The sequence below is a fragment of the Notolabrus celidotus genome, chromosome 12 (genome assembly GCF_009762535.1).
Source record: "Notolabrus celidotus isolate fNotCel1 chromosome 12, fNotCel1.pri, whole genome shotgun sequence".
Lineage (NCBI taxonomy): Eukaryota > Metazoa > Chordata > Actinopteri > Labriformes > Labridae > Notolabrus > Notolabrus celidotus.
The window spans coordinates 998,944-1,025,445 of NC_048283.1; the positions used below are offsets into that span (position 1 = coordinate 998,944).

General features: G+C 42.9%; 1 protein-coding gene across 1 annotated transcript in view; it reads right to left on the bottom strand.

Moving 5' to 3' along the window:
• LOC117822680 (SH3 domain-binding protein 5-like) overlaps positions 1-13,796 on the bottom strand; it is an 18,004-nt gene extending 4,208 nt beyond the window's left edge. Inside the window, exons 1-3 of the mRNA XM_034697528.1 lie at positions 13,508-13,796; positions 10,689-10,751; positions 2,318-2,450 (exon numbers count right to left, since the gene is read on the bottom strand). Of these exons, the coding sequence (XP_034553419.1) occupies positions 2,318-2,450; positions 10,689-10,751; positions 13,508-13,585 (274 nt within the window). The 5' untranslated portion in view covers positions 13,586-13,796. The remainder of the gene's footprint in view (positions 1-2,317; positions 2,451-10,688; positions 10,752-13,507) is intronic.
• Positions 13,797-26,502: the final 12,706 nt, after the last annotated feature.

Below are 26,502 nucleotides of genomic sequence, written 5' to 3' on the forward strand. Positions count from 1 at the left end.
TAATAGAAGTAGTAGCATCTGGTTTTTAAGGGTTATTAAAGGACATGGAGCGTAGAAAGGGGAAGTCCAACTGCAGCGTCACTTCACAGAAACTCTTTCTTCATTTCTTGTGTTTCGGCACACTGTGGAAAATCCCCCCCCACGTCCACGGTGATCATTCATCTCTGAAGACCACAGATAGCTGCTCGTCTTCATTGGCATTATCAGAAAGAAGAGGGGGGAGACGACACAATGAAGGCTTTCAGAGTCTGAGTCGATCCCTGCACTTCCTGTGTGAGCTCTTACAGCTGTGTGTGTGTGTGTGTGTGTGTGTGTGCGTGTGTGTGTGTGTGTGCTCTTATCGAGAGGTGCAGGTGGCTGCTTCCCCCTTTATTTACACCACAGGCACACACAAACAGACACACACTTGTGGCGTTTGGGCTGAACTGAAAAGGGAACTGAGATTGAGGTCTGATATGAGCAGTTCCCATTCCTCGGCGGTTTAGTGTCTTTAATTACAGAACTAAAGCCTCTGAGTACATGAATGCTTTCTCTTCAACATGCAGCATATAAAGAGAGGTAAAAAGCATCTGAAGAGGAAGGCCAGAAGCTTTTAGAGAACTCAAACCGTGTGAAATACTTGAGAGGAAATTGTAAAAATGTTTGAATACATTGGAAGTCATCAGATTTTGCAGTTCAGCAATACTACTCAGCTCTTCCTAACATCATCCTTTAATAAAGAAATATCTCTCTTCAATCTTCGACCCAGCCACCAGGTTTCTTGAATGTGTCCTGACCTGACCTTGACTCAACCCGGCTTAAAAACAAAAACAATCCACTCAGCTTCTGAGCTGTCAAAATCCCCAAACATTTAAAATACATGAGACAAGAATCAGGTCATGTAAAGTTTAACAACCTGAATAAGTAATTAGTAGGTCTGTGTGTGAGAGGACTCGGCCTCAGCTGTGCAAAACAGACAACACAAAAGTAGCTTAATGAATATTCAGAGATGTGGGACTCGTTGCTTCTGGTGGTTTAGGACTCAAGATACAAGGCAGTGAAGGATTCGGACTGTTGGACCGTAATGAAATGGAGGTTGTGGAAAACCTTCCTCACCATTCCTCCACAAAGAGAGGCCAAACGAAACAGACGACAGGACATTTCAACCAATCCGTCACCATTGCTTTTAACAGTTCAGGTTAGCCAAACAGACGCCTTGCAGGACGCACTGCATCTTACCAAGCTTACTCTAATATTTCTAGATGTTAAATAACTGGTAAGTTTGGGAGCCTAATGGTAAAGATACAGACTGTAGCAAGGCGACCGAGTACGATGCACACAGAAAGAGTTTGCTGCATCTCTAAAACCTGCAATGTGTTCATGCAACTCCAGCAAAAACACATGTAAACCTTTGAAGCTCTGCACACACCTGAGTCTGCATTTACTGATGACATACACACTACCAGTCAAAGTTTGGACACACCTTCTAATTCAATGGTTTTTATTTATTTTGATTATTTCCAACATCCAGACATCAAAACTATGAAATAATCTGGTTTCACCATAATCTGGATTACAACAGGCTATCCATTGTGTGCTAACCCTACCTCTGAACAACACAACTGATGGTCTCAAACACATTAAGAAGGCAAGTCATTCTACAAATGAACTCTTGACAAGGCTCATGTTCATTAGAAACCATTCCAGGAGACCACTTCATGAAGCAGACTGAGAGAAACCATTCCAGGAGACCACTTCATGAAGCAGACTGAGAGAATACCAAGAGTGTGCAAAGCTGTCATGAAGGAAAAAGGGGGCTACTTTACAGAATCTAAAATATAAAACAGATTCTGCTTTGTTTAACACTTTTTTGTTCATTCAATAATTCCATATATGTTCTTTCATAGTTTTGATGTCTTTGGTATTGAATGAGAAGGTGTTTCCAAACTTTTGACTGGTAGTGTACCTCATGATTACACCAGTTTGAACTCTGCATGCCGGGTAGTTTTACAAAACCTCAAAATTAGCTCCTATGGGGTTCAAAATGTTGACACGAATCTATCCCACGATTCAAGAGAACAAGAATACAATAATGGTTTCCTCCAAATATAATCAAATACAAGTGATGTGTGCCCATATCCATCAAATTTCTGTTTTAAGGTCACAGAAATATAAGACTTTGTTGTCATGATGTCAAGATAGGACATCATTCCCCAGCTGCACACATCTCAGGGATATCAGCATATCGTCTGCATATCAGGTGATCATAATGGCTACACTTGCAATCCAAACTCTGTGCTTACACACAGTCCTGATGGTAAAACTCTGCACTGATGACTGACCTGTCTGGCCAGCCTGCGAGCCTCCCAGTACGGCTTGGACTCCTCCACAGCCTTCCCGATCTTCTTCACCAGTTCATCCAGCTTCACCGTGGCCTCCACCAGGACCGAGCGGAACTTCTGCCGTGCATCCTGACAAAGACACGGAGGGATAGAGAGAGAGAAGACTCGGTTATTCATGTCAACACAAACCAGGGAGTATCATGAAAGAAAAACGTCTCTAGTTCTAGTTTTTAAATGTCTGTACTTATCAGTCTTTGTGTATCTCTTGACAGGGCATCAAAGCTTGACCTCTGACCCATAACTCACCAACTGCTCACAAAGTTAGAGTCAAGGAAATTAAACTTGCACTACAGCTTCCTCTGCAATGAGTCACACCTCTAGAAATTAAAACCACAACATGTCGTTCTAAATAATAAGTAAGACCTGGATCTAATCTGGGACTAGTATTAAGACCACGTGGCAGATAGAGATGACACAGTTTTGCTGAATAATCACAGAAAAACAGACCGATCTGTGAAGAATCCACCGGTTATAATTTCTTGAACCTCGAGGAAACTGTTTGAGACGTTGTTTGTTTATTGGAGCTCGTCAAAGGGGGATTTCTCTGACAGATAAGCGCCCGGCTCTGAAATCGCTTCATGGTTGTCTACTCGGCATCAAGGAGAAAAACAAGTTCACGGATCTCAACGTGGAGATTCTCTCTTGTGTTTGCTCCTCTCAAAGGGAGGTCAGTTATGGAAGTTTGGATGGAGGTCCTTGTGTTAACTGGAAAACAAAGATCTCTAAAACTCAAGCTGCAAGTTCAAAGAACTCAACGAAAAGGTGTCGAGGCCAAGAGTGAAGACCATTTTCACCAAGCACAATAACATGCAAGGTTGATGCAAAGACAGGAATGGTGAGAGGAAGCTTTGTGCCAAGCAACAGTTCTGATAAACTTGCATTATTAGACTCATATGCAACTGTTTTGTAGCAGAGACGGTGGATCAAAACTGCATCCAGAAACATCAGAAGAGTTGTTTACTTGCGTTGTCCTGCAGATAAAGCTGACCGAGCATGAATTCAGACTGGAGCGGAGAGCCTGACAGGCGTCGTCACACATTTGATAATCTATTTTGGATCAAAGGCTGAATTAAATTTCAACTGCTCGTAAACAATGTTTCACGGCTCAACTTTAAAAGAGTCGGACATAAAGGGGAACTCGTGATACTTGATGCAGAAGTCCCAAAGACAAGATCACTCTTATATGTCTCAGTTGAGACTAGGGTCAAGAAACTGGACTTTTCTGACCTTTAGGTTAATTGTCGGATTTGGATTTCTGTTTTAACGACTGAGAATTAACTAACCTTAGATCCCTTCTAGATATCTTTTCCAAAAACTACTCTTTGTAGCTTATCATCAATAACTAGGATATTTTGGTGTAGTCCAGGTCACTGCAACGTCCAATCAGTGAGTTGTATGTGATCCAGGGGCCGGTCCGTCATTGAAGACTTCTGTGAAGGCTACTCTCATGTATACTGGCATGTTGCTCCTCTGGTTCCTCTCCTCTCTCATCAGTCCCCTCTCCCCTGAGCAGCTTTAAGAGCTTTGGGATGGAGGGTAAGTGTTCTTTCTCTTGTGAAGACACCACAGTAGCAGCAAGCTCTGTGACTGCACCCCACCACGACACAAACCACACCTTAATTTTCACATGTATCCTCAACAGGAAGCTGCAGACCAAACATCAATCAATCTTTATTTATAAAGCGCCAAATCACAACAAATGTTCTCCTCAGACTCTTTCCAAACAGGGCAGGTCTAGACCGTGCTCTATGTACTCAAAGACCCAACATCAAGACCGGATCAGATCCAGTCCCCTCTTACAGACAGGACTCGGTCTGATCTCATCTTAATCCACCATGAGCAGAGCACTTTGCAGCATTTAGCAAGTTACAGTGGCAAGGACAAACTTCCTTTAACATGCAGAAACCTCCAGCAGGACCAGACTCATGTTAGACAAACATCTGCTGAGACCGAGACACGATCCCTTGGTTTCATTATGTTATAGTATCATGAAGGGCTGAGGCTTGAAACCGATGTGACTGTACAGATTGGCTCCACTGACATTTTGGATCATAACACATCAAACAGTCCTTCAGTTCCCCTCTCCAGTTTGACCTCAGCCCTCCTTCCTATCAAACTGATTTTTTAAATGTATCTCCATGACTTCTTCAAAAGATCAATCTGTTCCATCCACTTCTCTTCCTCTGACCTTCACTTCCCTCATCCTGACCTCAATTTCTACATCACACAAAGCATTCAGACTGTATCAACAGAGACATCTGTTCGGTCACGGTGCTGATGCCAAGTCCATGCATTTCTTTTATCATTTCATCCCTTACAGAGGCCGGGCTTTAAGGCATGGCAGTGTACAATGCATCAGGGAGTAGAGTCAGAGTGAGGAGGAAGAATCCACGGCTGGTTGTATCAAGAATGCCATTAAATTCGCCAGATTAGAAATTGGAAAAGTGGTCCGATCATATCAAGACTGACTCTTAAGAACACTTCAATCAGATTGAAACTGACGATCTGATTGGATTTTTAATCATGAGAAAAAAGAGGTGGAGTAATCCTTTTTGTTTTCTGACCAAGCCGCCATGTAGACACTCATTCCTGAAACTTTGTCTGCTTCTCGCCCTCTCCTATGCATCGCCCCAAATAGTAACCATGCGCTATTTTCACACTGCTTCATCCAAAGCTCACCACTACCATCTGTCTCTCTTTATCTCCTTCTATCCCTCTCTAGTTCCTAACCATAGACCGTTCTGGAGTCCCTGAGCTCCCTTGTCTCGTAGGTTCCTCTGGATCTCTGCTGCTGTGGACGTGGTCCAGACTCCAGCTGCTACATCTACTACTATCCGTCTCCCCACTATCATCTCTCTCTCTCTCTTCATCTCCCTCTATCCCTCTCTCCAACACGGTCTCAGCAGATGTGTGTCTAACATGAGTCTGGTCCTGCTGGAGGTTTCTGCCTGTCAAAAGGAAGTTTTTCCTCACCACTGTAACTAGCTAAATACTGCGATGTGCAATGCTCATGATGGATTAAGGTGGGGTCAGACTGAGTCTTACCCTGTCTTGGTGTTGGGTCTCTGTTCATAATTTGACATAGTGTGGTCTAGACCTCCTATGTTTGTAAAAGCGTCTTGAGATAACGTTTGTTGTGATTTGGCGCTATACAAATAAAGATTGATTGATTGATTGATATGTTCCACTATTAACAAAGACCCAACATCAAGACCGGATCAGATCCAGTCCCATCTTCCAGACAGGACTCAGTCTGATCTCATCTTAATCTACCATGAGCAGAGCACTTTGCAGCATTTAGCAAGTTACAGTGGCAAGGACAAACTTCCTTTAACAGGCAGAAACCTCCAGCAGGACCAGACTCATGTTAGACACACATCTGCTGAGACCGAGACATGATCCCTTGGTTTCATTATGTTATAGTATCATGAAGGGCTGAGGCTTGAAACCGATGTGACATTTTGGATCATAACACATCAAACAGTCCTTCATTTCCCCTCTCCAGTTTGACCTCAGCCCTCCTTCCTATCAAACTGATTTTTTAAATGTATCTCCATGACTTCTTCAAAAGATCAATCTGTTCCATCCACTTCTCTTCCTGTGACCTTCACTTCCCTCATCCTGACCTCAATTTCTACATCAAACAAAGCATTCAGACTGTATCAACAGAGACATCTGTTCGGTCACGGTGCTGATGCCAAGTCCATGCATTTCTTTTATCATTTCCTCCCTTACAGAGGCCGGGCTTTAAGGCATGGCAATGCACAATACATCAGGGAGTAGAGTCAGAGTGAGGAGGATGAATCCACGGCTGGTTGTATCAAGAATGCCATTAAATTCGCCAGATTAGAAATTGGAAAAGTGGTCCGATCATATCAAGACTGACTCTTAAGAACACTTCAATCAGATTGAAACTGACGATCTGATTGGATTTTTAATCATGAGAAAAAGAGGTGGAGTAATCCTTTTTGTTTTCTGATCAAGCCGCCATGTAGACACTCATTCCTGAAACTTCGTCTGCTTCTCGCCTTCTCCTATGCATCGCCCCAAATAGTAACCATGCGCTATTTTCACACTGCTTCATCCAAAGCTCACCACTACCATCTGTCTCTCTTTATCTCCCTCTATCCCTCTCTAGTTCCTAACCATAGACCTTTCTGGAGTCCCTGAGCTCCCTTGTCTCGTAGGTTCGTCTGGATCTCTGCTGCTGTGGACGTGCCAGACTCCAGCTGCTACAACTACTGCTATCCGTCTCCCCACTATCATCCCTCTCTCTCTCTCTTCATCTCCCTCTATCCCTCTCTCCAACACGGTAGGTCTCAGCAGATGTGTGTCTAACATGAGTCTGGTCCTGCTGGAGGTTTCTGCCTGTTAAAGGAAGTTTTACCTCACCACTGTAACTTGCTAAATGTTGCGAGGTGCAATGCTCATGGTGGATTAAGGTGGGGTCAGACTGAGTCTTATCCTGTCTTGGTGTTGGGCCCGAGTTCATAATTTGACATAGAGTGGTCTAGACCTGCTCTGTTTGTAAAAGCGTCTTGAGATAACGTTTGTTGTGATTTGGCGCTATACAAATAAAGATTGATTGATTGATTGATTGATTGATTGATTGATTGATTGATTGATTGATTGATTGATTGATTGATTGATTGATTGATTGATAGATAATTGGAGTGATCCAGGGGAGAAAAAAGAGGGGTTCAAACAGGAAACAAGAGCAGACCCAAATAGGCAACAACACTTCAGTGCAGAGCCTGATCCCTCTATCTCTCTCTCCAACACGGTCTCAGCAGATGTGTGTCTAACATGAGTCTGGTCCTGCTGGAGGTTTCTGCCTGTTAAAGGAAGTTTGTCCTTGCCACTGTAACTTACTAAATGCTGCAAAGTGCTCTGCTCATGGTGGATTAAGATGAGATCAGACTGAGTCCTGTCTGGAAGATGGGACTGGACCAGAAATTGAGGTCAGGATGAGGGAAGTGAAGGTCAGAGGAAGAGAAGTGGATGGAACAGATTGATCTTTTGAAGAAGTCATGGAGATACATTGAAACATCAGTTTGATAGGAAGGAGGGCTGAGGTCAAACTGGAGAGGGGAACTGAAGGACTGTTTGATGTGTTATGATCCAAAATGTCACATCGGTTTCAAGCCTCAGCCCTTCATGATACTATAACATAATGAAACCAAGGGATCATGTCTAGGTCTCAGCAGATGTGTGTCTAACATGAGTCTGGTCCTGCTGGAGGTTTCTGCCTGTTAAAGGAAGTTTGTCCTTGCCACTGTAACTTGCTAAATGCTGCAAAGTGCTCTGCTCATGGTGGATTAAGATGAGATCAGACTGAGTCCTGTCTGTAAGATGGGACTGGATCTGATCCGGTCTTGATGTTGGGTCTTTGAGTACATAGAGTGTGGTCTAGACCTGCTCTGTTTGGAGAGTCTGAGGAGAACATTTGTAGGGATGTGGCGCTACTTAAATAAAGATTGATTGATTGAAATTGATTTGGCGTGCTACACCATGAGTCACTCTGATAAGACCCTCCTCGCTCACGTCTGTCACTTTAGATATCTGTGTTTGATTTATATGTTGGAAGGTTGAGACGTTCAAGAACCCTGAGGTCTTTTTAAAGTCTCCAGTTTAAAGTTGTGTCAGCTACAGATGTGCTTCTGCCATGTTTCTACCAATTCCAGCAACAATGAAAGCAGGACATCGTCATTTCTTTGTGCCGATTGTGCCGGATCGGACCACTCTGTTTATATGAAGCATGCTTATTCAGATCAGACTGTTATTCTGATTATAAGCGGTCCATGTAAACGGCTCTTTGGTGTGCTGGGATTTCATAGATGACAAAGAAAGACCACGTGGTTGAAAGTTCTGATTTCCAGCTCTGGGTTCACTCAGTTTGTTTCATTTAAAACCCAACACTAATGTTTCTGTTTCCTGGATTATGCAACAAAGACTAAAGAGCTGCACATCAAACTGTTATGATAAATCATGGTATTATATAAAAATGGATTTACATAGAGGCATGACTGCATCTGTGTCCTCTCCCCCCTGCCTGTCCTCTCCCCTGTTTCTCACTGTCTGCTGTGATACTGATGCAGACTGCAGTGCAGTGTCTCCGTCCTCCCTCCACCCGATGACGCACTTCACCTTGTCAACCCCGTTAGCGCCCCGAGGCATTACGTTTGGTGTTTATGCTCTAAATTTAATATCATTTGCATATCACAGATGTGAAAGAGCATTAGCTTCCTCACATCACTGAGGTTCCCATGACTATCAGCTCATTATGACTCCAGTCACTCTCCCTGTTCTCCTCATCAGCACCATGAATGCTTCACTTCAGACCCAAAATGACAATAAGCTCCAATGAAATCAAAAATGGGGACAGACTTCAGAGAGGGCGATGGATCCTGACAGCCAATCAGCAGAAGGATATGTATGTTTTTATGTAAGCAGAGAAAACATAGATACTGCACAAGCATCTGTGCCCCTTCTGTATCCTTGACCAAGACTCTGAAACCTTCCCTTAGTTTGAAAGGCTGGGGGCGCTCAAACTTATCATTATTTTCTCTCCTGAAATAATAATTATTCGGTCTTTGAAATGTCAGAAAGAGAAATGTGTCGTCTTAAAATTGGTAATTTTATCTTGTAACAGCCCAAAAAGTCTCTCCCCTGACAGTAAGACTATATCTCTAAGTAATTACAGTCTTTTATTAATGATGGGTCTGATTGTTTCCTAAATTAAAGGCTTTAAAAATGGAAAATCCTCATTTAAATTTCTAAGAGCACATGGGGACTGAGCATGGGATGGTATCCATTTTTTATTTGAAGATTATCATGGCTAAAATTACTCCTTACAACCCCAATTGTGGAAATGTTTCAGTATATATATTAATAAATGCATATATAATAAACATATCTAATCATAAAACTCCAAAATCTTCCTGTTTAATTAAAAATATATTCACTTTTTTGTCATAATGCACCAATGTTTAAAAAAAATGAATGGTAGTGATTTTGAATCCATGCAGTGACTTCCACTACAGAGTCATGTCTGTGTTTAATGCAGTGACTTCCACTACAGAGTCATGTCTGTGTTTAATGCAGTGACTTCCACTACAGAGTCATGTCTGTTTTTAATGCATTGACTTCCACTACAGAGTCATGTCTGTGTTTAATGCAGTGACTTCCACTCCAGAGTCATGTCTGTGTTTAATGCAGTGACTTCCACTCCAGAGTCATGTCTGTGTTTAATGCAGTGACTTCCACTACAGAGTCATGTCTGTTTTTGATGCAGTGACTTCCACTACAGAGTCATGTCTGTGTTTAATGCAGTGACTTCCACTACAAAGTCATGTCTGTGTTTAATGCAGTGACTTCCACTACAGAGTCATGTCTGTTTTTAATGCAGTGACTTCCACTACAGAGTCATGCCTGGCCGTTAGCCTGGCTCATGCAGACCGCTAATTGATTTGTTTTTCACTGTTAGTACAAACGGCCTGTTTTCATCACTAATGTCTGGAGGTACAGACGGGCCCAGATCTCAACATTTGATCAGCGCTCCTTCAGGTCGTCAACATTAATTAAGCTGCCACTCAGCACTGTTTCCACCCTCTGCAGACAAAATGTGATCACAGATATAAATTGAATCTTTGAGTTGATGCTGTCAGAATCTAATCCTGTTCCCTTTTCAGCGAAGATGTTACAAATTAAATTAAGCTGAGACGAGGAGAGATCACCGAGGACTGCTGAAGGGCTCACATCCTCACCAAATTACACATCCATCATTTTTGAACAAAGCTTACATACGAGTGAACGAACCCTCAGCTGGGATCATTAACACCATGACAAGACTCCGGACTTTCACCTCACATTACAGCTAACCCACTTAAATGTAAGTCCTCTGGGTTTTAATGGGTTTAAAGATCAGTTATGCAAGTTAAATGGAATTTACAGCGAGTAAAACTGCAGAGGATGAAATCAGCGTCAAACACAGCCTGTTTTTATGTGAGTTATTCACCTCAAACTGCTCTAAACACGTTTATTGATGCACAATCTGTCAGCGTGGCTCGCAAAAGTATTTACAGGCCGACCCTTGGATGATTCAACCTGCTGACACTGAGTGTAATGTGAACGTCCTGCAGACGGAGCAAAGGTCCGGCCGTAACTCCAGAGAAAAGCTGCTGCAGAGCTTCCCTGCAAACACGACTTAGAGACGTCAGGTTGATTTTACAGCCTGTCAGTCAACACTGAGGGGAAAGAGGAGGTGCGGGCGCAGAGATAACCTGCAGGCATGTGTGAGACACTGACCTCCAGCTCCGTCTCACATCTGTTGATGTCGTCGGTGGACTGGTTGAGTTTCTCCAGCTCCCCCTGGAAGAGAGATAAGGAGAGGAGAGGAATGTTAGATAATCCGTTAGGAGTCAAGGAGGAGAGAAAACATCTGGAAGGAGTTCAGAGGAAGTTGACTCTGCACATCATGACACGGACACCTGAATGCTGTGTCACCCTTAAGTTTCAGTCTTCAGACCTTAAAGTGGAACAAGCTTGACATTTTGACAAACTCTGCATTGCTCATCAATCTGTTGTGTTTGTTTTTTCCACCAGTTGAATGATTGAATTGATGAATTGTTGCAGTCTTAAAGGGTCAGAGGACAAAAACACCCGAGGAAGCAGTGATCCTCCATTCCTTCTTCTGGTATCACTCTGAACCCTAAACCCAGATTATCTGTGGACTCTTATCAGGGTACGTTTGTTTCTATCTAATTACAGGATGGAGGTGATATAGGCTGATTGTCTGTATCAGCGTTCCATTTTATCGATCACCCTTTACAATCAATCCATTAAAAAGAGCGCTACAGTTAGAGCTGGATCAGGCTTGGACCAGGTCTTAGTGATGCTGCTATAGGCTTAGACTGGCACACTGGGATCCTGTCTTTCCCTCTCTCTCCTCTCTCTGCCTGTCTCTCACTTTAACTCTTCCTGTCCCATTAAAGTTACTAACCATAGACCTTTCTGGAGTCCCTGAGCTCCCTTGTCTCGTAGGTTCCTCTGGATCTCTGACATAGATTCCTTTTTTGGGTCTGTTATTCATCCTTTCTTTCTTTCTTTCTTTCTTCTTTCTTTCTTTCTTTCTTTTTTCTCTTTCTTTCTTTATTTAATGTTTCCTTACTTGCTGTCCTTCTTTCCTTTCTTTCTTTCCTTTTTCCTTTCTTTCTTTCTTTCTTTCTTTCTTTCTTTCTATCCTTCTTTCTTTCCTTATTTAATGTCCTTACTTGCTGTCCTTCTTTCCTTTCTTTCTTTCCTTTTTCCTTACTTTCTCTCCTTCTTTATTTCTTTTTTCCTTCCTTCCTTCCTTACTTTCCTTTTCCTTTCTTTCTTTCTTTCTTTCTTTCTTTCTTTCTCTCCTTCTTTCTTTCCTTATTTAATGTCCTTACTTGCTGTCCTTCTTTCCTTTCTTTCTTTCCTTTCCTTACTATCTCTCCTTCTTTATTTCTTTTTTCCTTCCTTCCTTTCTTTCCTTTTCCCTTACTTTCTCTCCTTCTTTCTTTCTTTCTTTCTTTCTTTCTTTCTTTCTTTCTTTCTTTCTTTCTCTCCTTCTTTCTTTCCTTATTTATTTTTTCCTTACTTGCTGTCCTTCTTTCCTTTCTTACTTTCCTTTTTCCTTACTATCTCTCCTTTATTTCTTTTTTCCTTCCTTCCTTTCTTTCCTTTTCCCTTAATTTCTCTCCTTCTTTCTTTCTTTCTTTCTTTCTTTCTTTCTTTCTTTCTTTCTTTCTTTCTTTCTTTCTTTCTTTCTTTCTTCTTTGTCTCCTTTTCTTATCCCATCCTTTCCTTCACCATTTATCCTCCTCTTTTTCTTTCTTCTGGTCTCCCTCTCTTCTCTCTTTTCTTAGACCTTTCTGGAGTCCCTGAGCTCCCTTGTCTCGTAGGTTCCTCTGGATCTCTGCTGCTGTGGACGTGGTCCAGACTCCAGCTGCTACAACTACTACTATCCGTCTCTCCACTATCATCTCTCTCTCTCTCTCTCTCTCTCTCTCTCTCTCTCTCTCTCTCTCTCTCTTCACCTCCCTCTATCCCTCTCTCCAACACGGTCTCAGCCATAGACTGTAGAAGTATAAGTGATGTTGATAAATTAACACGACTCCTCTTCTGTCTCATGCTGCTCAGATTTTTATGCTGCGTTGATCAGGTTTGGAGGCATATACTGCCTAAAATAGACTTTTAGACAAGGTCCTGGGAACACAAATCAACAACAACGTTCTACCTATGATATTTTATACCATATGGAAATACTAAAAACTATGCAAAAATACTAGAACGCAACTTTGATCAATTTTCAAATATGTTGAATTACTTTTTTAACATGTTTTCACACTGGGTTTTAAGGGGGCTGCTTTAACCTGATTTTTATAACATAATAAATATCCAACCAATCAGAAATGAAGCAAACATTGACACAAACTAAAAGTTCCTCAGAAGCTTTAAGTTGTCAAATATTTAAATAAGTGTGGGGCAAGTTAATCCAAAATGACAAACTCTTAAGGTGTCTTATTTTTAGGTATTTAATTGATAAGTTTGATAATAAATATCTATAAAATACTAAAAATGCTGAATAACTTTAATAATTTGATTGAATAATCTTTCTAGTTTACAGTTAATACATATTTTATTTCTACTGCCTGCATCATAACCTGATTTATTTCTTTATTGGCATGAGAATTACTCATTTTTATGATTTTAAATTTGAATTTATAACATTATTTACTCACTTCTGCTCTATTTTTAACATAAATATCCTGTTCTACATTTTGTATTTGCTTGTTTCTTTGTGTATAACCCATCCTGAGCTCCTGGCTCATAAATCATGTTGTTCTCCCCATCAGTCTGCTCTGGAGCCTTTTTCTACATATTGCATCAGATACCTTGAAATCCCAGAGACCATCACCCTGCAGGAGGATTTAACAGAAAGTCTACATTCTTATGGTTTAAATGGTGTTTCTGGTCAAATTGAGGACAGCTGAGGACATGCAGAGGCAGCATCATGTCAGGACTTTGTTCTCCTGGCTGTAGGGGGGACAGACTCTGTCTGGACCACAATCAATAAAACCCATACTGTGAGGATGTACCTGGATTCTGGGGTCCACCTCCTCGTCCTCGTACTCGGTCTCATCGTCTGACCTGGTCTCCTTCTCTGAGTGGTCCATGTTGGAGGTGTGAAGGACAGATGCCGAACAAAGACTCACAGAGACCGCAGACTCCTCAGAAACGCCCGGTAGATCCACGAGGTCTATGTAAGTCCCCGGTCTGGATTTAAAGGGTTTATAAGCAGCTGTTCTCTTGGAGGTCCATCCTCCTGGTCTGATACAAAGTATCCAGGCAGCAGCAGCAGAGTCCGTCCTCGCTGTGCTCTCCCTCCACACTGAGCCTGGTGTGGAACTGGTCTCAGATCCGGTCCGGGCACGCCTCCCTCTGCTGGTCTGTATATATGGGGGGTGATCAGTGCCACGCAGCGGTGAGGCTACAGCATAAGAGCTCAGGATGGGTTATACACAAAGACACAAGCAATTTCAAAATATAGTAAAGAATGAAAACACAATATTCATGTTTAAAATAGAACCGGTCCGGGCACGCCTCCCTCTGCTGGTCTGTCTGTATGGGGGGTGATCAGTGCCACACAGCATATACAGCATGACAGTATTTAAATCAGGGTTAATGGACAAGTATCATGGAATTCGTCTGTAGTTTCAAAGTACTGTCAACCCGATGATTCTTCATTGATAATATAATTTAATTCTCCAGACATGCTAGCAGGATCATCCAGAATATAATGCTAATAAATGAAATGTGTCTCTACACATCCCAAAGGTTCCATAAAGTCAGTTTAGAGTCATACAGTCTGTAATTTAGAGTGAAACAGTGGACCTCCTTACAGTATGATATCAATAAAAGCCTATCAAGTGTTAGTGCTATAAGTGCCCTCTTGGACTCTGCCGTAGTAGATAAACATTACAAATTACCTTCTCTGGTGCCCTCTCAGTGCCTAAAACATAAAAAAGTGCCCTCTGATTGCTCTTCCAGTGCATAACACATAGAATGTGCTCTCTGGATGCCCTTCTGGTGGATAAAACGTAAAAAAAAATGCCTCCTGGATGCCTTTCCAGTGTATGACACATCAAAATAGTGCCCTCTGGATGCCCAACCAGTGGATAAAATGTGAAAAGTGCCCTCTGGATGCCCCTCCAGTGCATAATATATATAAAAAGGTGCCCTCAAGATGCCCTTCCAGTGCTTAACACATAAAAGGGTGGCCTCTGGATGCCCCTCCAGTGGATCAAACATATAAAAGTGCCATCTTTTTAAGAACTTAATGTGGAAAAATGCTCTCTGGATGCCTTTACGGTCAATAAATTGTTAGAAAGTGCCCTCTGGTTGTCTTTCCAGGGGATCCAACGTCAAATATAATACATTAAAAAGTGCCTTCTGTATGCCCCTCCAGTGCATATCACATATAAAAGTGCCCTCTGTATGCCCCTTCAGTGCATATCACATATAAAAGTGCCCTCTGTATGCCCTCCAGTGCATAACACATAAAAAAGTGCCCTCTGTATGCCCCTCCAGTGCATAACACATAAAAAAGTGCCCTCTGTATGCCCTCCAGTGCATAACACATAAAAAAGTGCCCTCTGTATGCCCCTCCAGTGCATAACACATAAAAAAGTGCCCTCTGGATGCCCCTCCATTGCATAACACATAAAAAAAAGTGCCCTCTGTATGCCCCTCCATCGCATAACACATAAAAAAGTGCCCTCTGTATGCCCCTCCAGTGCATAACACATAAAAAAGTGCCCTCTGTATGCCCCTCCAGTGCATAACACATAAAAAAGTGCCCTCTGTATGCCCCTCCAGTGCATAACACATAAAAAAGTGCCCTCTGTATGCCCCTCCATTGCATAACACATAAAAAAAGTGCCCTCTGTATGCCCCTCCATCGCATAACACATAAAAAAGTGCCCTCTGTATGCCCCTCCAGTGCATAACACATAAAAAAGTGCCCTCTGTATGCCCCTCCAGTGCATAACACATAAAAAAAGTGCCCTCTGGATGCCCCTCCTCAGTATAAAATGTGAAGAAGGCCCCTCTGGATGCCCTTATTAAGAACTTAATATGTAAAAATGCCCTCTGGATTCCTTTACAGTCAATAAATTGTTAGAATGTGCCCTCTGGATTCCCCTCCATTGGATTGGCTGCACAAAATTGCCCCTTAAAAGCCCCGCCCCGCTCCGCTCTAGTTGTTGCTTTAGTGAGAAAATGCAAAAAGGGGCCCTCTGGATGCCCTTGCAGTAAAATATGTTATGTTAATTTTGTAATATTATCAATAATGTAGACTTGTCTTGGTGCATTGGCCTCGGGTCTCTCAGCCAGCTCGGCTCTGTTGTTGAGAAAGTGTCCCAAGAACTGGATCAGAAGCTATAGACTATCCACCTCTGCAGACGGGTTCAGCTCTGCTCTGTAATTAAGCTCATTTAAACAAACTCCAACCAAAGCACTATCCTGGATGTAAGTGTTCTCTCTATAGGGACATGTTTCAGCGCTTCACTTGGCTGCAGATATTGATAGCCGATTTCTGTTCTGGTTCACCGGCTGCAGGATTCTCTGTGGGTCATACACTTATTGACAACTACCTCATACAACCCAACTTCAAAAACTGTTACATGACGTAAATATATCCTGACATACAAATCCCTATGCATCCCAACACTGCTGCATGACGTCCCTTGCTCCTGAGTTGACTGCAGGTCATGTAATCTTGTTTACACGTGTCAGCATGTTCTGTAACACATCGCTGTGACCGGCTGAGGAAGATAAATCCCCTGCAGCTCTTAGACATAATCATTTATTGTGACTGACTCTTTGATAACAGTGTTTTGTGCAGCAAGACATGCTTTTATAAGTGTCCCTGAAAAGCACAAGCTTCCATGAAGATACATTTATTGAGTTAGAAACTGCACTGAGAAACAACATGTGATATTATTATGGTAAAGTTGCATAAAGGTTAAATATGAAGGATCAACATGAGCATATGGCTCTGCAGACTTAGACATCTAGATGTCACTAATGTCTTGGATTAAGGGAAGTAAATTTAGTTAAAGTGTTGAGGAAGAGTTTGGAGTTTATCAAAAGCTCCTCTGTTGGTTCCCAAATGATGAAAGCGTTTTTTGAACCCAGTGCACTCGGTTGTTTTTCTCTCTCCCTTAAATCTTGCCTGAAAATGTCAATCTATTACACCCTAACCCATTTTCAATGGAAGGGATTTTCCATTTTCTTCAAGAAACCAATGGAGAGCGATGTTTCTGCTTGAATCTAACATCTATTGAAGTCGAAGATGATGCAATGCCATGCCCAAACAGTTATTCTCTGTGGTTATAAGAGTGGAAACAAAGTCAGAGGTCTGGTGATGGTGCAAAGAAATGCCATCCTTGCAGAATGAGACTTTTCTGCCTGTCTTTCTGCAACACTCCAGCTTTTGTTTGGCATGCATTTGTACTTTATCTGAGTTAATGTGCGATTAGTAAGACCTGATATGTTTAAAAAGCATGAGCATTATCTTTAAGAAGGACCATTGACTGTATAGATAATGGACGTAGTATCCGTGATGTCACCCATCTGTTTCTGAAGCGCTGTTTTGAATCCAATCGTTGGCGGGATCCATATTGGATATGCTGAACTCAACCTAACTTATGTCGACGTAAAGAGGCGGGGTTTAAGCCTCCTAGCCAACAGTTACAGTGTTCCCGCCTGCCAATCAAGTCAGCTGTGCCTCTAATAATGGAAAACTTGTCACCTTAACATCTTCGAAATTGTGGCATTATAAATAATTTCACCCCCTGTACAGTGTGAGCCGATCCAGAAATGAGCTATCCAGACTACACTCGTCTTTTGAACCAGGCTGTAAACATGTTTATTTCTGCTGTAAAGATCGACTTCTGTGAATTGGTGTGTATGTGGTTTCCAGTCCTTCCAGAGCCAGCCTCAAGCGGATCCTCAATGAACGCATTGGACTCATATTTTCAGCGCCCACTGAGGCGGTATTCTGACTTCCCATGTCTTAATGGGAGGAGCATGGAGTCCATGTTAATATCATAGACTGTGAGGCCGCCACAAAAACTGCTCCCCCTAGTGGCTGGCTGCAGCATAGGTCAAAAACTCTGTCTCCCCCATTCATTTGAATGGGGCTGTGGACAAACTTAAATAAATAAATACATGTGGTACGAATGTTTCTCACATCCGTATGCTGTGGTGATATGTAGTTAGTATTTGACTGTTTTGTGTTCAAGGCCTCTTTTTTTAGTGTTAGTTATCAGAGGTTAAAAAACAGGGTACACTGTAGGGCGGTACACTGTAGGGCGGTACACTGTAGGGCGGTACACTGTAGGGCGGTACACTGTAGGGCGGTACACTGTAGGGCGGTACACTGTAGGGCGGTACACTGTAGGGCGGTACACTGTAGGGCGGTACACTGTAGGGCGGTACACTGTAGGGCGGAGCTTGTTAACCTGGAACACACACATTCCCTACTGTGCAGACTGGCTGCAGAAAATTTAGAAGATGGAACGGGATATTTTGGCTTCAAAACCATACAATGGGAAAAGGTGGAGCGACGCTGTCTGTTATATATACAGTCAATGGTTAATATGCAATCAATGAGCAAGAACCGATGATGCTTTGTTTGGAACATGGTGGGGTTTCTTGCCAAATCATCCCCAGCAAAGTGTCCTTATTGAACTATATCAAAGTCCCAATCTCCTCAGATGATTTCTTCTCTATCTGTAATGTTCTACCTCAATACTGTTGTACTATTCTATCAAATTGAACATGTTAAACCTTCTTAAACACACATAAAGGCATTCTATAATTGTACAGGTGGGATTTTAAAGATGGCTGCCTTCTTGTTTTAGATTTATTGTAGTTTAATCGACCTCCAAGTAAAGATATGCACAGCTGAATGCACAGAACAAATCCTTATAAAATACTGGCACTTCAATTATAACCCTCAGCATGAGTGGACGCTCCACTTGCAATATCAACACAGATATCCAAATAGAGAAAGTATTTTTTAATTTGCATCCTGCGTTTATTCAACAACAAGAGTAATCTTCAAACTGAATATCCGGGGGCCGCAGGAAAGCTTTCATCTGCCGTCACACAGAGGAACATAAAACATGCGTATCTCAGAGTTCCTGCAGACAGACACACGCTCTCTCTCAGGCATCAGTCACAAAAATCTTCTGTTGTCATTCCTCATGCTCGGTGGAGGAGAAAGTACTCAAACCTCGGAGAGTGAAAAGACCGGGGCCCTGAGGTGACGTTACTGAGGTTACATAACCGACATAAAGTGCCTGTTTACTTCAAGGACACTCAGACAGAGACGCTTCAGATGCAGCTGAGGAAGAAAGAGACGAGACCTTAAAGCTTCTGGAAGTTTAGCTTGAAACTGTAAAAATGCATCCGTGATATCAAAAGGAAAATATGTTTGTATGTATTTTAATCACAGAGATAACAAACACACCATTTCCTCTGCAGATGAAGTTTTGATTGAGGCCTCTTCATGAATTCATCAAACTGAATAAGTCACAGAAACACAGACGCTCTCTGCAGATTTAGCAACCGAACACCCGAGCTAAAGTTACCCAGAGTCACGTCAGCATGTTGCATTTTCTCCTCAGGGCTGCAGGTGATTTGTCTGAATAACAGGAAATGTCAAATCAATTCACAGACAGGAAGAAACAGACTGCAGTGTCCTTTAAATGTTCCCAAACCTCCACCCAAAGACCCTGACCGACTGACCACAGTGTGTGCCTGTCAGTTTACCGTCATCAGGATAGATTGCTGCTCCCTGAGAGGGAGATCTGACTCCTGGAGGAAAACTGGCGTTGATTTATGGAGAAGATGTTCAGAATAAGGGAAAAAATTGTCACTTATATGAAATTCTGCAACATATTTTATGATACCTGCTACATTTAGGATGCATTCCAGAGAGAATAAGTGCATTGGAAATTCCTGCAATCCTCCAAAGTCCATGGCTTTGCTAGCATCCATAAGCTCCTCCCTGTTGTTGCGTAATCTAGCCAGAAAGAGTATTCCATAACGCACACATGCTTTTCCTGGAAGCGTTCTCCTACAGTCCATTAAGGCGGCCTTGGCTTTAGCGATGTTGGCTGTGTAATCCGGGAATATGGCGATTGGACTGCTGTTGTAGTAAAGCTGACCTCCGCGGTCACAGGCTTTTCTCAGGATGTCCATGGCATCCCCATCGTTGTGCAGCTTGGCGATGATTACACACGGCTTGACTCCCAGCAGTCTCTGTGTCAGGCTCAACCATTACGTCTTTTTCCATCTGCAGAAGTTTGGAGATCGCTGCGGGAGAGCTTGGTCTTGGTCGCTCAGCGTCCCCATAGACTGTATAAAAAAAGGACGTAGCATCCGTGACGTCACCCATCTGTTTCTGAAGTCAATCGTCGGCGGGTGCCATATTGGAAATGCTTAACTCAACCTAACTTTGTCTGAGCTAGTGTGAGGTAAAGAGGCGGGCCTTTTCGCTGACAGCTACAGTGTTCCCGCCTGTCAATCAAATCAGCCACGCCCTTATTTGGGCAAAACTCATAACTTTAATATCTTCAAAAATACTGCGTTACAAAAAACCTCACCCCCTGTACAAAGGGTGCTGATACAGAAATGAGCTACTCAGACTCAAACCCCTGTTTGAACCAGGCTGTAAACATGTTTATTTCTGCTGTAAAGATTGTCTCTTTTGAATGGGTGTGTATGTGGTTTCCTGTGTTCCTGCAGCCAGCCTCTAGTGCAGTTTTTAGCACTTCTGCATGGGCTTCATATTTTGAGACCAGAAGTTGCCACTTGAACGTCCCGCATAATTCAAATGTTATCCGAAGGTCGATTTCTGAGCAAGCAGCAACCTCCGGTCTAATAATATGAGTCCGATGTGGAAGTGTTAAAAGCTGCAGTTCATCGAGGATCCACTTGAGGCTGGCTGCAGAAGCACCGGAAGTCACATACACATGAATGGGAAAATGCTGATCTTTACAGCAGAAATAAACATGTTTACAGCCTGGTTCAAAAGACGAGTGGAGTCTGGTTAGCTCATTTCTTGATGTCCTCTCACTGTGAGGGGGGTGAATTATTTTCTAACGCAGCAGTTTCGAAGATATTGAGATTATGAGTCTTCTAATGGAACACAGGAACACTGCAGCTGTTGGCTAGGAGGCTCAAACTCCGCCTCTTTACGTCACACTTGCTCGACAGCAGCAATATGTCTGCCACTGACGATTGGCCTCAAAACAGCTCTTCAGAAACAGATGGGTGACGTCACAGACACTACGTCCATATTTTGTACAGTCTGTGTTTCTGAGAGAATTGCACTTATATAGTTTTGAGGTTTCGGATTTAACTGATATTGTTTTTTTTATGTATATGACCAGAATTGTCCACCAAAGCTCTCTTCAACTCCTCTCTAATTGCAGAGGATAAGTCTTCCCTTATGGGAGAGGGGGAATCAGCTTTAATTGATGCAGTATCCATGTTTGAATTTGCGGCTGGTGAGGGAGGCCCCTTGGTGAGATTCAGGTTGGAGAATTGACACAGAAGCTCTGCTATCAACCGCTGCAGACCTTATATATGTCTTTTGCTGGTAGCTGGATGATAAGCAGGATAATGTTTCCCATACTTCCTATTCCGTTATAAAGTGAAAAACTGGAAAAACATACTTTAGATAGAGAATGACCCCAGTTTTGTGAACATGTTGTGGAAGAGAAAGTGAGTTTTGACATTTATATTGCAAAATAAGATGCATTGATGCAGTTTTCCCAAGTATTTGAACTATGTCCACCCTCATGTGGACTTGTAAGGACAGGACACATCAGCAGATTCCTGATGATCTCTGACAACATGGATTTTCTGTCCTGATAAGAACGTTCAGAAAACTACCGCTCACTTACCTCACTGTTTTATCTATCCGTGCCCTCACTCTGAAGTCCTCTTACACAGATCTAAGAAATGAAACTAAGCCCTGATCTTTCTCTCAGTGTGAGTAACTCTGGATGAGAGTGTCAGCTAAACAGCTAAACGGCTAATAGAACTCAGACTGCTGACAGTGTGCTGAGTGTTGTAGGCAGACAGAGGTTGTATTGACGGCAGAAGAAGAGCAGATTGTGTCTGTTGAAATTCAGTTACTCTCCTGAGATGCTCATCGTAAGAGGCTCCTTATGAGTGTCAGCTAAATACCTGGATAGCTGAGAGGGAGAGGTGCCGTATGTGAGGGGAGGGTTACACTAAAGAGAGTCCTGACAGGCGAACAGAACAAGTCGACACAAAGTATTCATTTAAAGATTGTTTTATTGATTTAGAAATGATTCAGCTAAAGAAAAAACATCCCTCAGATTTGATGGTTCAGCTCCTTCCTCACCAACGCCCGGCACCAATCCTCGTTCCATTTTACCCTCACTCCAGAGCAAGACCCCAAGATACCAGCACTCCTTCACTTGGGGAAAAAAAGACCCACTACCAACCAAAAGAGAGAGTAATCCACCGTCTTCTGGCAGAGAACCATGGCCTCAGACTTGGAGGTGCTGACTCACATCCCAACTCAGCTGCAAACCGACCCAATGCCTGCTGAAGGTCCCAGCCTGAAGAAGCCGACAGAACCACATCGTCTGCAAAAAGTTGAACCCAGTTGAAAACCCTTCGAAGCTAATCCATCTATCTTTTGCTCCATCATGCTGAACGTTCCTTGTTGACCTGGGCTCGTATGCACGTCCAGCATTTAGCAATGAAAACAGGCCGTTTGTACTAACGGTGAAAAAGAATGGATTAGCGGTCTGCATGAGCCAGGTTAACACCCCAACAAAGCATTACATTTAATGGAGGTAGACCCCACCAATGCAGGTGCTAAAGGCAGGATCACCTCACCTGTTAGGCTGTTTAAAGGATGGAGGACATCGTGCTTATGTGTGACCGTTTAAGACCAAATATAAGAAGACAACTTGTTATGATTGTCACTAGGACTGGACCCAAATGCAGAACTCAGGCAAGCTGGATTGTGAAAAATACAAGTGTTTATTTAGAGTGAACTCCGTGGTAATGGCGCCGTGGGTAACGAGCGGAGCAGTCCCTCTTTCCAGTGTCCTTCCACAGAGGGTAACTGGAGCTCAGGCAAAGGCAGGCAGGTTCAGCAGCAGACAGGGAAGCGATCAGCACGAGAGCAGGAAGCATGCACGGCAAACTCTGAATCTAGATGAAAACACACAAGGACGTCAGCTTGACACACACAAAGACAAGCAAAACAAAAACATTCTTGAGGAGCCACGGACTCAGTGTACCACTGAAAAACTGAAGTACGATCTGGCAACGAGTAGGAGAGAATCCGGAGTCTTTATAGGAGAGGGTTGATTATTGAGTGGCTTCACCTGGTGCTGCCTGCAGAATGGAAACCCCGCCCACATTCACCCACAAGACACAAACGAGGGGAAGAGACACAGGAGGAGGAGCAACAGACAGGGAAATGACAAAACACACACAAAGAGGGAGAGGAGAGGGCTGCCATGATGAGGATCATGACACGACTGATATTCAGGGATCGGACGAATCCTTATCCTTCATTGGGGGACAGGTGGTCAACGTTGGTGGCGGTGCATGTTGCTCAAAGCCGCTTTCATGTTGCTGATTTTATTTTGTAGGTCCTCTACTGAGCGCGCTCAGAAACACCACATGCATTGACCCAGTTCAAGATCTGAAGCCAGACTTTCCCTTTCTCCTTGTTTGTTCTCTTTGAGGATTGATTTGCTGATAACAGATGTTTGTTCATTCTAGATTCTTCTAATCAAATGTCCATTTCTTCTTGATCTTCTCTCAGTCACAGCGGTACCGCTCGCCATGTTTATTGTTGTTTATGCATAGTAAGCATGCTCAGTTTGAATTTGTTGGATCAGGATTTTCCAGGAGGTTCCCTGGACATATGAGGTTTTGCACCAGCCTCACTTTCATGGCACAATTAGTTCATTGGCCAAATGGGCCGTTCCATGACGGTACAATTAGACTAATGGTCCCCATGTTGTGTAATGGGTGGACATGCATACAGGCCCTAGTTGTTTTTGCATGAGATGTTAAATGAGGTGACAACATGTGGGGTCAACATGGAGGCCATGATCCTGCTGCAGGAGATCACAATTGCTTGGATAATCCTGCTTAAATCAGACTAAGAGAAGATTTAAAAGCATCACATAACATTTAAGAATACACTGATGAATGCTCTACAGAGCTGCCTTGGCCATCAATGTTTGAATGTGGTGTGAGTGGGTTATAAATTCAATAGGAGCAAACAGGTTCAGTATGAAGACATAGACCTTAGTTTGGTCTTTTCATCACATTGGTATTTGCAGAAGAAGGGTATGAAATATCACCAGCATTCTTCTTAAAGAACATGAAAACACTGTGGTCAAGGCTGATGCACAGCACCACAGAGAGATGAGATAAGGAGGGGTGTGTAGTCTGGATTGTACCCTTTGAAGGGTGTGTGCTGTTCAGGATGTTACATAACATCACGGAGGCAGAATAAACGGCGGGGACCTCGATACTCCTGACCTTTCTGTCCTCGTCTTTTTGACTTCCTCTCTGCGACCTGACAGCAGGATGCAGAACCAGGACGTGCTGTTCTTTTCAGGGACAGGTCTGGAACAGGAACTCAGGACTCAACAATATTTGGTTTATTTACATCTCAGTCGTTTATAAACCTTTTCTGTGTAAAGCGACAGAAAGAGCACAGAGAGAGGGACTTAGGGGATAAGTCTCTGTAAGACTCTTCAGCTGGTCCAAAATGCTGCAGCTCGAGTACTGACTAGAACGAGGAAGAGAGAGCACATCTTTCCCGTGTTAGCTTCTCTACTCTGGCTCCTTCTTCTGATTTGCACAACCCTTAAAGGTCAGACACTTTCGTATCCTAAAGAGCTCATAGTCCCCTGTTACCCCTCTAGAACGCTACGCTCCCAACATGCAGGCCTGCTCATCGTACCTAAAGTCTCTAAAAGTACAGTAGTATGGGAGGTAGAGCCTTCAGTTATCAGGCCCCTCTCCTTTGGAATCATCTACCAGTCAGGGTCCGGGAGGCAGACACCCTCTCTACTTTTAAGAGTAGGCTTCAAACTTTCCTTTTTGATAAAGCTTATAGTTAGAGCTGGATCAGGCTTGGACCAGGTCTTAGTTATGCTGCTATAGGCTTAGACTGACACACTGGGATCCTGTCTTTCCCTCTCTCTCCTCTCTCTGCCTGTCTCTCACTTTAACTCTTCCTGTCCCATTAAAGTTACTAACCATAGACCTTTCTGGAGTCCCTGAGCTCCCTTGTCTCGTAGGTTCCTCTGGATCTCTGCTGTAGACTCCTTTTTTGGGTCTGTTATTCATCCTTTCTTTCTTTCTTTCTTTCTTTCTTTCTTTCTTTCTTTCTTTTTTCTGTCTTTCTATTTTCTTTATTCCATTCCTTCTTTCTTTCCTTTTCTCATTCTTTTCTGTCCTTCCTTTCTTTCTTTCTCTCTTTGTTCTTTCCATGTTTCTTCATCCTTCATGTCTCCTTTTCTTATCCCGTCCTTTCCTTCTATCCTTTCCTTCCCCATGTATTCTCCTCTTTTTCTTTCTTCTGGTCTCCCTCTCTTCTCTCTTTTCTTAGACCTTTCTGGAGTCCCTGAGCTCCCTTGTCTCGTAGGTTCCTCTGGATCTCTGCTGCTGTGGACGTCCCAGACTCCAGCTGCTACAACTACTACTATCCATCTCCCCACTATCATCTCTCTCTCTCTCTTCATCTCCCTCTATCCCTCTCTCCAACACGGTCTCAGCAGATGTGTGTCTAACATGAGTCTGGTCCTGCTGGAGGTTTCTGCCTGTTTAAGGAAGTTTGTCCTTGCCACTGTAACTTGCTAAATGCTGCAAAGGTCTCTGCTCATGGTGGATTAAGATGAGATCAGACTGAGTCCTGTCTGTAAGATGGGACTGGATCTGATCCGGTCTTGATGTTGGGTCTTTGTGTCCAAAATTGTGAAGAAATGTTTTGAGTTGAAAATAAAAAAAGCACTGGTATGTTTTAAAGACTCTCAAATTCACTTGTAAGAACCTGGAGTAAGAAAACATGCTCTTTTGTGTTATGTGACCTTATAAACTTTGATGAATAAATAAGGTATTTGACCTCCATCCATCCATCCACCTTCTTTCTTCTTATCTGGGGCCAGCGGATAAGACTCCCACCTCTCTGAGGCAACAGCATCCACCTCCTCTGAGGGAATTCCAAAGCATTCCCAGCCCAGATGGATTATATAATCCCTCCAGTGAGCTCGGGGTCTACCCCAGAGTGTCCTCACATTGGACATGCCTCCTATTTGGATACCTACACCACCTCAACTCAAGTTTGAGGTGACTTTGATGATAAAAACTTCAACACAGAAACTGATTCTTCTCATCTTTTGCTTTTAGTCCTCCTGTATCAGTAAGATATCATATCAAGAGCCTCCAAATGATCCGTCACAGTGAGTCCTGGTAACACAAGATGATACTTGAATCTATTTAATGACGTAGTTAAACTATCAGACTGACAGCAGCTTCAGGCAGGGAACATTTAGTCATATAAAAACAAAGCTAGCGTAACCCCCTCAGACAAACTGATAGTAGTCAGGCTCTCTCTAGCTGCCACATATATCAAAATAACACCCTCTAGTGGTCACAAGTGGGTGGTGCAGTTATTTTGTGCACCAAGTTCTCTGTATGTGAAGGGTCTCATTAACTTACTGTCACTCTTTGGGCATTTTGGAGATGTAACCTGAGCAGTCTGAGCTCTGCAGTGGAGTGGTGTTACTTTCTAAGGACACGATATGAAGTCAGTATTTAAACAGGTGCAACCCAAATATTTCAACATTAACATGTTAATATAACATTGTCATTATCAATCAATCAATCAATCATCCTCCACCATCCACCATCATGCCTCGACTGAGTTGGGTCTGGAAAGACAGATAGAGGGGAGTAAGAGAGAGAGGTGATAGTGTAGAGACGAGTAGTAGAAGCTGTTGCC